Raw genomic sequence first — 14,007 nt, 5'->3', positions numbered from 1 at the left:
AGCACTAGGGAGGTTGAATGAATCAGATTATTTGATTGGGGGGCAAATCCAAGGGGCAGAAGTTTGCTGCCCATGAGAGTTTGTACAAGAAGTCTTCTGAAGAACTAGAAGGTATTGTCATTTGACCTCCCAATGACAGTTCAAAACATTTCGAAGTTTGAGTTACTTATTCCACGCTTAGCCCTAGTAATGAATGTTATTTTCGTATGGAAATATGGCTCTTCACACTGATAGAAGGAGCCCCCTGTATTCCAGTACTCAGTGGCAAGAACAAGGCAGCTCAAGAGCTGTGGGCGTGGCTCTCATTTTCTGTATTGAAATGACTACTGGAGTCTTTCTTGACTCCTCCACAGCCTATTGACAATGAAAGCAACATCCTCATGTAAATTTTCTCTTCTCATCAACTTCAGGGGGATTGTTATGGCGGGCGTGGAGGGCGGTTGACTTTTTACCCAGTGGCGGAGAGCACCACACAAATCGCGGCTCCTTTACCTTATGAGACCCCTTTCTGCTGTTTACTGCAAATAACATTAAGGTCATGACAGCGATGAGTAATGCCCAGGAAAGGCATAAAGCTGCTTTACACTTTCTCATCCAACTGCACTGTGAGAAAACAAGCAAAGTTGCCCAGGTTAAGGGCAGATTCTCAGATTTCATTTCAAATTTCCTACCCTTTGTTGTCCCTTCTTGAAGGCTTCACAATGCTTAAAAAGTGTTTCTTTTTTATTTCACTTCCTCTGCTTGAAAAACACGAAGCGGAGGTTTCAAAGTATTTGGTGTTATCTTAGAAACCAAAGTGAATCTGAATGTGCCTTTTAGTTTTCTTATGCCAACTAGGCCAGGGTAGTTTGGCTGCTTGCTAGTCTCCCCAAATTCTTTTAGAAGTGGATCACAGTTTTAATATAATGCTAAAACTATACCAGGAGTGGTTTTTACTTTTATGTCTTTAAAATTGTGTTTCTTTGCCTTAATTTTTACTTTTGGGAAAATCAGCCTTAAATAGATGGCAGAGTAGAAGAAGCTTGATTTGGAATTTTTGGCTTTTAATTTAACATTTACTGAGCCCCTGTTTTGTGACAGACCCTGGGCCAAGGCTATCCACCTTGGAACAAGACAGATGATGGTCCCTGACCTCATGAAGCTTACAGCCTGCTGTCGGCCCACCTCAGCATGTTACTTTAAACACTTCCCTCTTCTGTATAATGGAAGCAATAACGCTAATCTTCCATAGCCATTTGTCAGACGTAATCAAGGTATAGATCAAGTAATAGGATCTTTTTATACAATCATACATGTTATTATTACTTATCATTCAGGCTGAGCCCAAAAATGGATTCAGAATAAACAGAGATGTTTCTAATGCTGGAGGTTGTTTTTTTAAACTGCTAGAGTGAATGTCTGTGCTCTAAACCAGAATTTCCTCCACATCCCCCATAAAATTAGAGGAAATGTCTATAAGGGCTGAATGGGAAGTGATCCCTTGTCATCTGACATAATTTTCCTTCCTTCCAACCTTGGGATGCACGAATGTTTTTTCTTGCAACATGGATTAGCTGCAGTGATCAGGTTTAAGCCCAAGTGTTAACAGGGGATGTGGACCTCCCAAAGTTGCAAAGAGTGGGTTTCTCAACGAGCAGAGAAAACAAAACTTAAATCACACTGCTTGATAGTCCTGAAGCCATTTTTCTTATAAGCTGAAACATAGCATCTCATTGTATTTAACCAGAGCTGCCAGGTCAAAGCTGGGGCATGTTTGAATGATTCAGCTCTCTTGACTTTTGGGGGTTGAATTGTGAGTATTTTCCAAAATGAAAGGGACTTGAAGATCGTCATATTCAGCCACCTATTTGACTGGTCAAAGGATACGCACAGAGAGTGATTGAGTAGCTTCCCAGAGAACTCAAAGCCAGCTCACAGTTTGTCCATAGCCTTCTCTGCTGCAGGCTGCTTCTACTCCCAGCGTGAATTCTCCTCCAGTGGGAATTGTATAGCAGTATCACATAATTAATTTTTACATGAGTAAATGGCTTCACGAAGAAGAGATTAAGGAATATTGATTTCCGTATATCTGAATGGCACAGAACACTTCTTAACTAGATACTTAAAAATCTAGTCCAGTTGTTGCTTATATTCTTCTCCAATTTTCTCATCAACTGTGAATCAAATTGTACTGGTTTTATTTCCATGAGAAAGAAGGCCAAACATAACTTCATTTCAACATTTTAGAATTCCGTAATCTTCAGGCGCCTCGGTGCCTTCCCATCTCTGCATGTCAAACTCACTACTTTTATTGGCATTTTGCCAAATAACACACGAAGAGCCTCAAAGCCAAGGCGGATCAGCTGTCCCTGGTGAACGCTGTGCAAGAGTCAGCAGAGGATTCGAAAATCGAACTCGATCCTCAAGTTACTACCTACTTGCCAGACCTAAGCTGGTTATGAACAATATTTTAAAACTAGATGATTTGGCTCTAGAAGGGTGTTTAAAGATCCTGAGCACTCTTGGGAGCTTGATTATAACAGTGGTTGATTCCGTTATATCTCTTTGAAAGCTTTGGACCATGGCGGTAACAAAAAGTTACTATATTTCAGTTTGTCTATTCACTCAAATTTTCTGAAATCTTTTGTAGAAGTCATCAAACTGCTGCATTCTGTGATGAGTAGGAATAGATTTACCAAACTCTTAATTATCTTGTCATGCTTTTCGTGTAATTTTCTTTTGTGAGAGAGTGTTGCGTGCCGTGTTACTTTTCTAACCAGAGTGCTTGTGTGGCACTTTTTATCGTCCAGATGATTTTCACATGTAGTTCCAGCATGCTTTCTCTTCATCCTGACCCTAGAAAGTACCATTTCATAGATCAAGAAATGGGGGTTCTAAGAAGTCAGGTGGCTTGCCTTGGGTCCTACTGCTCTGATTAATGGCAGAACCGGAACTCTGAAGTCTTTGACTCTAAAACCGTTGGACTTCACCAAGCTGCCTGCATTATATATGTCTCCCAAAATAAGTGAAGTAATTACAAAGAACCAAAGCTTTTTCTAAGAAATGTACTGCTCCCTTGCCCCTACCTGCCCCCTCCCCAACTTCTTCTGGCCATACTCAGTGTCTTTGCTTTCTGCTGGAGGGAGCATAAAGTTCTGCTCGGGAACCTTTACAATGGGGATGGTTATCACACCACCAGTATCAGGAGCACTGAGGGTTTGCTTGTGACCCGTGGCTTTCTTTCTCATTAGCTGTCTCTCATTGACCTTGGATAGTTATTTCACCTCTTTGACCCTTAATATCCCCATCCATAAAATGGTGATGACAAAACCACGTGGTGCTTATGATGAGCAAATGAAATAATCATCACAACACTTGGTATTGGACTAGGCATTTGGTCTGCATTCAATAAATGGTGTAGAAATAACCATTATTATTATTATTACTATCTCATGCAAATCTGATTTCTAAAGTAGAAAATTTTCCTTCTCCTTGAACTGAAATAAGTGAGTGTCCACATTAGTGAATCAAATACATATTGGAAAATATCCATATTAGAGAGTTATACATGAATTTTTGCATTCCAGTTAAACCTCCAATACCAAGCGTCTGACTCTTTGTTTCGGCTCAGGTCATGATCTCAGGGTACTGGGATCGAGTCCCACATTGAGCTCTCTGCTCAGTGGGGAGTCTGCTTCTCCCTCTTCCTTTGTGTTCTCGCCCCCACCTCTCTCTCTGAAATAAATACAAAATAAAATCTTTAAAAAAATAAGTAAACCTCCAATACTGGAAGAAAGAGTTGAGTGGACATGTTAATAAATCATTTATGGTGAAAATTCAGATGGCCACAGGGGCCAGACAGGGCTAGGTAGGAGACACGAGGGAGTACCAGGGAGTGTAAACATAGGAGTCCTCGTGCCACCTCAAGGGCCCACCGCCCCTTACCAGCTGACTGAGGACTGTCATCAGGGGACCCTGTAGTCCCACTGCTGCCACATCTTTTTAGTTTCTTAATTGGAGTTGGAAATATGGCTTTTCATGTGAAATATCCTCATTTTAAAACTTGGGTCACATTTTCAAAAGAAAGAGTTTAGGCCAAACAGAGCACATCAGGGGGCTGTACGTGGCTCATGCAGTCCTGTCTCCCAGCCTGGTCTACTCCCAGGTTACTTTGTGGTCAGAAACCAAGCATCTGGGACCTCACCCCTTAAAGAAGTATTTCCCCTGAGTGCTATGGTATTTCCCACCCTTTTCCAGAGTGGGAATTAGGGGAATCATCTGCTTTGACCAGTATTTTCACATACTTAATACAACTGTAATTGAAAAACCTCTCAGGCACCAGGCATGCACATTTTGAGGAGAAGGAGAGAAAGCCTCTACAGAGAAATTTCTAAGTGAAAAGCCCAATCTCACAGGAAATTGATATGCAGGCCAAATTCCTTGCTTCGTTGAAGCAAATGGCTCATCTCGAGTGCCTATTTTTCTGATTCTCTAATAGTTTTTACCTTTAAAAAAAAAAAATCCCTTCCCAGATTTTCTATTAGTTTTGGGATTTGGCATTAGTGCCTCAGCCCTTGAAGTGCCTCAGCACTTCAAGATAAAGTATTGTTTAAATCTTAAATGAATAACTTCATTAAGAAGCACATCTTTATGAAGAGCCTTTCCATTTCCAAGGTTCTTTAGATAAAAATCTTTTTTGTACATTTTTTTTTTTTTTTGGTTCCCTGCAAGAACGTAAGCATCTTGAGGAAAAAGGATTATGTCTTATACTATCCACTCTTGCCCTCACGGTTTAATATGAGGCCACTCACAGAGCAGATACGTAATGCATGTTGGTTTACGTCGGCTGATTTTTCTGGTAACAAATTATTTGAGCTGAATTGGAATGCGATAGCACTCCATAAATCGCGTGCTCATTATCTTGCCTCTACCAGGCTATTTACCAGTGCTGTTTTGACTGTCACCAAGGAGTTAGTTAATCATATTTACTTGCAGTAATCTCTGGGTCCCTTTGCTTGTTGCCACAGTATATTACCATTCAAGTCGTATCAACTCAGGGAGAATTGTTTTCCCAGCAAAAGAACAGTTAATATTTTGCCAGTATGTGAAATAGGGCCAAATTGTACCCCTTCACTTGGTATAGTATCTCATTTGCATTGATGTGGCTTAATTTTTTCAACCAGTTTCCTCTTTTCCTCAGCCCCAGCCCCTGCATGCGCCTGGTGTCGGCTCATCTCAAAGTCTCGACAGTTAGGATTTGCCAGATACACACGCTGTGAAAATCAGCTTTCTCAATGATAAACTAAAATTGCCAAGTGTGGACGGTGGTATTTGTTGCCAACTACTCACCCCTGCCCAGCTCTCTGAGGGCTGTTTTTCTACTAGATCCTATTAAAGATGAAGGAGGATGATTGCGAGAGTTGAAAGTTTTTCAGCTCTTTGAATATGGCAAAAATGGCTGGTATTCTGAAATACTGCCTTTGGCAATAAGATAGATATTTCCATCTGCAAGAGTCATTTTAAATGTTTGGGTTTTGTCACCTGATATGTGACCTGATTCTGGGACATATATCCAAAAAAAAAGAAAGAAAGCAAAATCGGCAAGTGTTGGGAGAACTCAAGCTGCACTTCATCCTCAACGATCCAAGAAATTCAGGGCTAAGCAAGAAAACAGAGTGTGCACATTGGGAGCTATTTGGAGCTCTAGGGGCTGGGGAGTGTTCAATGGAGAAGTTTGCAATCGAAACCCCAGCTCAGTTATTTTATGTTTGTCCCTAGAAAATGCCAATTACTTTTCCATTCAGCTACAGCTTGTTTTATTCTATATATGGCTTTTAAAAATTTCCTTGTACATCAAATCTTAAAAATCCTCTTTTAAAGACACAGTCAAGTTTTCAATTTAAAGTACCCTATTAGATGAATCCCTTTGAAACATGCTTTAATCCCTTAATTTACTTGTTTGGTGAATATAAATTTCTATGTTTGTTTATGCAGTTTCCTTAAAGCAATCCATAGTGAACAATTCAACTCATTTTAGCCAGAAAGGCTAAAAAATCAAAAACAAGAACACAAGAAAACAAACCTTCAAAGCTAAATTCCTCAGTTGAACAAGTCAAAGAGGGAGGAAACACACACGCGCACACACACACACGCACACACACACCCCTCCTCTCTGATTCATTGTTACCTATGCTTCAGTGAAGTGAAGTTTTATTAGGATGGTTGACAACTGTCCAGATTCATTAGTTTATTTGCCAGCCCCTGACATTTAAGTTTTTAAACCAGGCCTTGAGTTTATTCAGTTCATTTCTTGAGTAGAATATTTCTATTATGAGAGTAGGCGGACAAAGTCTGAGATTCCATTCTTGGCCCTTGTCGCTTCTGCCAGGACTTTTTCTCTGCCTTCTCAACTCTCCTTGCCTTTTGTAAATCTCATTTGGGTCAAGCCAGGCGTATGAACAGCATACACACCAGAGCATGCATGTGCCCCTCAGCCTTCCCATATGCAAAATGCAGGATGCATATTTGTTGAATGATTCTCTGTCTTCAGAGATCTCGTCTCCACATTGTCTGCATCCCTCATTCTGCTCAGCCTCTCCTGATCTGAGCAATGTTCTCAGCTCAGAGTACCTTTTTGTCCTTCCCCTGCCTCTCAAAACCAGCCATTCTTCAAGGACAGACTCCTCCTTGAAACTGGATATGCCTATAGCAGCTCTCTTTCCTTTCCTGACCTCATGCTTGCATTTAAAGGCAAGTAGGTAACGTTTGATAATTCTGCTTCTCCAGCTAGAATGTAAGCCACAAGAGGGCGGGGACCAAGCTGAGGTGTGTTCTAAATCTCTTACTGTGTGGAGAATATCACAGACACTTGACAAGTCCTTAACTGTTGACCATGTGGTAGGCAATTTCGGTGTGGAATGACTGGAATGATTTTTCTGCCATTTCAAAGAGATTTTAGAGTATTGATTAGGTCATCCTTGGGAGGTTTTTTAAAAAGTATTATTATTACAGAGGGGCGCCTGGGTGATTCAGTCGTTGAGCGCCTGCCTTCGGCTCAGGTCATGATCCCAGGGTCCCGGGATCGAGCCCCGCATCGGGCTCCCTGCTCCGCGGGGGGCCTGCTTCCCCCTCTCCCTCTCCCCCTGCTGTGTTCCCTCTCTCGCTGTGTCTCTCTCTGTCAAATAAATAAATAAATTCTTTTTTTTAAAAAAAGTATTATTATTACAGAACATTTGCATGAAAATATTCTGAAAAAAAATGAAAGGATTGATGTATTCAGGCCACTTGTCTCTATTTCTCTCCTCCCCATACCCTGGTCCCCAAGTTAACTATGTGATGGTTTCATAGTGATCCTGGTGCCGCAGAGACCATGTGGAACCATCACTTGAAGGAAAGCCCACCTCCCCTGCTCTCAAGATGTTTGTAATTCCTTAGAGAATGAGGATTCAAGCACTTTTAAAACTAAAAAAGAAGGTATTGCATCGTGTTAGACTCTCCAGGTATGCCGTGGAGAAGAAAAATATTCCTGAAATATCTTTGACTTAATCACGAGGTGTTTTTTGTTTGTTTATAGTAATTGGCCCAAGTATTTTATTCACTTGGAAGTGCCTTTCTTTCCTGGGGGATCATGAGGGGATGAACTCCTCTGAGGCTGCTTGACTTGCAGCTTTGTTCTGGAGGGGAGGACGTGTGTGACGGGCCCATACACTTGTCCCACCTGGTCTCGGGGGCCGTGGGTGTTTGTTGCCAGCATCACAGACCATGGCGGCTGCCTGCCAGATGGTTGCCTCAGTGTCTGACTCTGAAATGCCAACTGCAATTAAAAACCTTCTTTCAGAGAACAAGTCTTTCAATTCTGGGTCCATATGGTGATCAGAGCCTCTGGGCCTGTGATCGTTTAAGAGGCCAGACTCAAGAGAAAAGCAGATGGAAAGAACTGTAAGATGAGACATGCTTGTAAAAAAGGTGAGGAATAGTATTTAATTTTGCTGGATCCAGCATGAGTGGAGAAAGGGAAAATAATGGCCAGTCAAAAACTGGGTTCACCCTCGCTTTCCTGCTCAACATGTGAACCAGCCTCATGGGCATAACCTGGGACCGGTCTCAGCTCCTACCTGTAATGCTCACTTTAATGAGGACTTGGCCAGGTTTCGGGTCCCCGTTCTTCCATCAAACATTAACCTGGGCGTTGCTGTGAAGGTCCTTTGCAAATGTGATTAACAACTGCAATCAGTTGACTTTAGGTAAAGGAGTTTACCCCCGGTAATGTGACTGGGTCTCTTCCAATCAGTTGGAAGGCCTTGGGAGCAGAAAAGGTTTTCCGGAGAAGAAATTTCAGTCTCAACACTGCCGCATTCATTCCTGCCTGAGTTTGCAGCCTGCTGGCCTGCCCTATAAATTTCAGACTTGCCAGCCCCCCTATTGCATGAGCCAATACACAACCCCACACCTGTGGGTTAAACGTATTCCCAACAGCTTTGTGTCCCTCTTAACATCTGAGAAGCACGGCTGAGAAGCATACTGAGTTCTGTTTGCCAGTTGCCATGGATTATTCTTTGAGTTGCTGCACGTAGTTGTATTGGTTTTCCTGGTCCTGCTCTGAAACATATAGCACTAAGCAGGACAGCCACAGGTGTTTGTAGAATAAATGAATTCTTAGGTGCCCCCCCAAAACACACCCCTAAACAAGAGTAGATAGATGCATGAATTCAAAGGTATGTGAATGCCTTCCTGGCAAAGTGTTTAAGATTATTTGTAGAGTCTTGAGATTTTTACCTACTAGTTCAGTTAATAGTTGACACTGTTCCAAAGATACGGACTAAGAATTTATATCCAAAATTCCCTACATTTATCTGGAGTAAACCCAAGCCTTATTAGGCTGCTCATCACTGAACTTCAAAGCCAACAGTACTTTTCCAGAAATAGACACAGCTAAGGATTGACTTAATTCATGTTCTCAAACCCTGGAACTTGTGTCTTCAGGCAATGAGTTTGGGGAAAATGTGCCCTAAAATGAGGAAGGCAGCGTGACCTAGACTGAAGGGCTTGATATTACTCATGGGTTTGTTTGAAGAGAAGTGAAATATGATGTGCCATGTGATCCCATCATATGCTGAAAGAAGCTGCCCATGCTTACTTCCTTTAGTGAATGACTTTCTAGGTGAGAGACACTCTTATTGAAACCTCTTTCTGGGGGACATTCTGAATAGCTAATTTGCCTGTTATGGGTAGAAAATTCCCGGAGGATTGTCAGCTGCGCACAGAGGTCCTAGAGACACTAAAATACACTACCTTAATATGAAAATATGTTAATTAAAGACGCAGGAGAGTAATTTAACCTGAATTGGAAGTGATTTTGAAGTTGGTTAGGGTTTATTCTGGGGTTAATTAGATGGCTTTTGTTGTGCTGTTTAGGGTAATAACTTTGTCCCTGGCTGTTCACATGTATCCATTTATTCTTCATGACTTAGGCTTCATGAACATTATTAAACATAAGGTGTTTGATACCCGTGGTCACAATGGTAACTTCTTTTCCCGATGACTGGAATGCACAGATGTAATCCGAGCCTACAGTGAAAAGCCATCACCACCCTTCCTGCCCCCAGGAGCCCTGCACCCCATTCTGATTAGCGGTGAACTACTTAGGGTGTTTTCCATGACCCTGGAGGACACTGAGCTAGTCCTTGGATTCTTCAGTAGGGGTTTACAGGTCTTCAGGGAGTCTGTAAGTCAGCCTTCTGCAATGATGGGCACAACTTTGTACGTATGTCTCTCGGCCCCTTCTCCCCATCATGACTCCATAGCGTTTTTATCCAAATTAGGTGACCTCCAACAAAGCTTGAGGGCAGCTTTGCCCTTTACACTTCACCCTATCCCACCAACAGACATATTCACAAGGGAGAATGCTGGCTTAAAGAGGAGGCTGACCGTTATTGACTGGCTGGAGTTGTCAAGGTGGGGGGCCTCCTGAGGCCAATTAGCTAGGGAGTGGCTGGCTAGGGAAGGGAGGGAGGGGGATTATAGTGAATATGCTCTAGGTAAAGGCTTTCAAATTTTGCAAAAAAAAAAAAAAAAAGGAAGAAGAAGCTGATCAAGCTAAAAAGTCTGTTCACCTTCGCAATGGTTGCTTTTACGATAATAAAGAGAAAAAAGAGGCCTCCTTACTGGGTACTTATGACGTGATATGTGGTAACATACTCACTTTAACTGGCACACAGTAGGTGCTTAGGTGTGCGTGCATTCCCATTGTAAGCCGTCCCCTCCCCCACGGGCCTGAGCCTCCAGGTGTGGAGGCCTTTTTCCCAGAGGTCATTGCAAAGGTCTGCTCTTTCTGGGCCTTGCTGTAGGCAGCAGGCCTCATACACCTGCACGTCTGCAGGGGCCTCGTTCGCAGACTGTGGTCTGAGTGACACCCCAGAGCTGGGCAGCTTGGTGGCCCTTCTCTATTGTTTTTTGTGTTTTTTTCTTTTTCGATGGCCCTCTTTTGTGTCTTCACTGTTGATTGTGTTTTGTAGGCATTAGATCTAAACCACTTAAACTTGTCAACACGTCTGTGGCCGCCCCTGTGGCTTCCAACAGCGGACTCACTGTTGGCACGTCTCTCCTTTCACTCCTGACTCCTCTAGCTTTTCTCACTCTTCTTAGCTTGTGTCAGAAAAGCACTGGCCAGCCCAGCAAAGGACTCCTTTCCATCTGAGGTGTAAAAGCGTGCATCACATAGCGTTCGGGCCCTGGTTTTTATAAGGAATCTCCTTCCAGATTTATTGAAGGGCTGGTCCTTCATTGTCACAGGAGGTGTGTGTGTGTGTGTGTGTGTGTGTGTGTGTGATGGGGGTGGGGTGCCTTTTTTGTTTTCTGCTAGTCAGGTTGTTTTCAACTCATTCCAGGTCAGGGTTCTCTGCCTTGGATGCACATTAGAATATCTGGGCAGCTTCGAAAAACCTCGATGCTCAAGCCACCTTCCAGAATAATTAAATCAGCGTATATGGAAGTGGGACTCAGGCCTCATTATTTTTTTAAACCTCCCTAGGTGATTGATTCTAACATGCCCTCAAAGTTGGTAACTACTAATACAGGCTAAAATCCTAAAATGTGAGAAGGTTGAATTCTATTTCATGGAGGCTTGATTTTATATTTAAAAACAACAAAGCTTCCTAATCTGCAAATACATGTTTGTTTGTGTGAAACATACTCTATATAAAAAAAATTCATATAAACAAAACATGACCCAGATTTTTGTTGTTTTACCCCGTCTTATAGGGAAATCTAAAGGGTTAAATTAGTTGCTTCACAAATAGATCCAACTCTAACTATTGTAGAAAAAATATATGTATTCATTGTCGTGTTAGTCCCAAATTGAACACAAAGTTCAGAAAGCATTTTGGCTTGTATTTTTAGCTTAGCATAAAGCTCTTGGTCTGGGAGACAAATTTCAAAATAGTTTGTTGCCTAAAAATACACTTCCTGAAATGAACTTGAGGCCTGAGAGGGATGAATGGTTTTTTTTTTTTTCTTCTATATTTAATGTTACCACAAGAAAGCAAATCTGAAATTTATATATGTTTGTATTTTTAGAGACCCAGGAAACAGGTGCTCCGCCTAAGCGACAAGGAGGGTTTCGTGGCAAAGTGTGGATGACAGAAATCAAAAATTCACGGGACAGGGAGAGACCATGGGAGGGCGTTGAAGTTGTTTGTCCGGCTGTAGGCAGGAGCATGCTTGACACAGGGAGGAGATGAGGAGGCTCTCCTTAGGCCTTTCCAAGGGAGAGCCCTGGGAGAAGTACACCTCCCAGCTGCCTAATAGCCAGTGGCTGGTCCAGTGCTATAGGTGCTCGAGGCATGTAATCTTTCTTAGTCTAGCCTGAAAGTGTCTCTAAGTTCATGTTTGTTGACCAAATGCCTCATAACCTTGTCTTACTTCACTTGACTCTCTAAACTCAACCCTTTATTTATTTTTTTTTTAAGATTTTATTTATTTATTTGAGAGAGAGAGAGCATGAGCAGAGGGGAGGGGTGGAGGGAGAAGCAAGCTCCCTGCTGAGCAGGGAGCCCGATATGGGGCTCCATCCTAGGACCCTGGGATCATGACGTGAGCCGAAGGCAGACACTTAACAGCTGAGCCACCCAGGCATCCCTAAACTCAACCCTTTAATTTCCACTTTTTCCAATAGAAATGGATCTCTTGGAGGAAGAAGATGGGGCAGGCACTGTTACACCTTTTTTAATGGTCTCTCAACATGTAGCATGTGTTTTGCTAAGAATGGTCTGCCTTATAATATGCTATAGATGACTGTGAATGAATATTGCATTTATAATCGCCACCCTCCCCATCTGAGTGAAGAAGTTCTATATCGTTTCCCACTTGGTATAAAGAGCCAAATGTGAACTTATATTCAGTCCTTGTGTATTCACTATTCACTCACTCATTCAACAAATACTTTTGGATACCTTCTGTGGAGCAGGTCCTCTTCTTGACACTGGAGACCCAGTATGGAAACAAGGCAGACAAAAGCTCAAGGAGCTTGCATTCTGGTGGATAGATTATAAACAAGTAAGTGAGTGAGATAGTTGTGCAGGAGATAAAACAGAATCCTATGCCAGTTACTTGTGGGCTGCTTTAGGATGAAGAGGTGACATTAATTGGTGACCAGAAAGGGGACAAAGGGAATTGCAAGTGAAAGGCTCTGAGGAGGAAGGAACTTGGCTTCTTCCAGGGAGGCCCATGTGTCCTAAAAGGTAATGAGTAAGGAGTAAATATGAGTGGGTGGTGGGGGATGAAGTCAGAGAGGCAGCGGAGAGCAGACTCTCAAGGTGGAACTCAGCTTTTCCACACCTGCAGGACTCCAGTGCTCTGAGCCTCGCCAATGTTTGGGATTCTGTCTCGGAGACAGTCAGTGTTGGTTAATCACCAGATTTCCCTCAAAGCAATTAGAACCAGTCTCTTTCTTTCTTTTTTTTTTTTTTTTAAAGATTTTATTTATGTATTTGAGAGAGAGAGCAGAGAGGGGAGGGAGAAGCAGACTCTCTGCTGAGCAGAGAGCCCGATGCGGGGCTCGATCCCAGGACCCCGGGATCATGACCTGAACCGAAGGCAGACGCTTAACTGACTGAGCCACCTAGGCGCCCCTAGAACCAGTCTCTTGCAAAGAAGGCCCTTAGAGCTCTTCCTGTGCAGGTCAGGAGAACGAGGGCAGTGTCCTGCCTCACCTACAGTGTCTCCTCTGAGTTGGCCAACACCCTTTCGTGCACCGCACAGCTCTGCTCCATTGTGACCTGTCTCTGCCCATCTGGGTGGTGACTCTTGTCAGGATCCCGTATCCTCTGTGCTTCTCTCTATTTTGGGTTACCCTACCCTCATCTGTTTCCTTGTCTATCTACTCAACTAAAGGATAATTTCCCTAAGGTAGCATTCTCTGTGCTCCTAGCACCCAGACTATGCAGTGGACCAATCAGATCTATGTTTCTTGATTGAACGATTGTGTTTGGAGATAGAGTGCCTTACGGTAATCAAGGACAAAAGCATGAAGTTACTCAAACCTTCTCCCCCCCACCCCAACCATACCCCCCTGCAATGGTTTTCATTACAAATTGCCTACGTGAAGGAAATTCTAATCTGATGTGAAGGCATTATTTTGGTTCATTTGAAATTGCATAACATCATCAGGAATTCATTGGCAGGCTGCCTAGCAGTGAGATACTCATTTAATGTGTCTTTCTTTCCTCTCCCCAGTTAATAATAACATGATGGTCACTGACAACAATGGTGTCATCAAATTTCCGCAATTGTGTAAATTTTGCGATGTGAGATCTTCCACCTGTGACAACCAGAAATCCTGCATGAGCAACTGCAGCATTACATCCATCTGTGAGAAGCCACATGAAGTCTGTCTGGCTGTCTGGTAAGGTGGCCTTTGAAAATCTCCGTTTTCCCCCCCCTTTGTAAGTGATGCACACCGGGGTACATGGAGTCAGGGCTCTCTCCATGCCCCCTCACACATCCCTTTCTTTCAGGCCATCTCTCTTTCAA

General features: G+C 42.8%; 1 protein-coding gene across 1 annotated transcript in view; it reads left to right on the top strand.

Annotated features, from left to right (window-relative positions):
- Nucleotides 1-14,007, top strand: part of TGFBR2 (transforming growth factor beta receptor 2) — an 87,712-nt gene that overhangs the window by 21,599 nt on the left and 52,106 nt on the right. Inside the window, exon 2 of the mRNA XM_006733885.3 lies at nt 13,711-13,879. Within this exon, the coding sequence (XP_006733948.3) occupies nt 13,711-13,879 (169 nt within the window). The remainder of the gene's footprint in view (nt 1-13,710; nt 13,880-14,007) is intronic.

The sequence above is a fragment of the Leptonychotes weddellii genome, chromosome 1, assembly GCF_054177405.1.
Source record: "Leptonychotes weddellii isolate Sample4059 chromosome 1, ASM5417740v2, whole genome shotgun sequence".
Lineage (NCBI taxonomy): Eukaryota > Metazoa > Chordata > Mammalia > Carnivora > Phocidae > Leptonychotes > Leptonychotes weddellii.
Note: the sequence above shows the minus strand (reverse complement) of the source record. Positions and strands in the feature narration are given on the sequence as shown.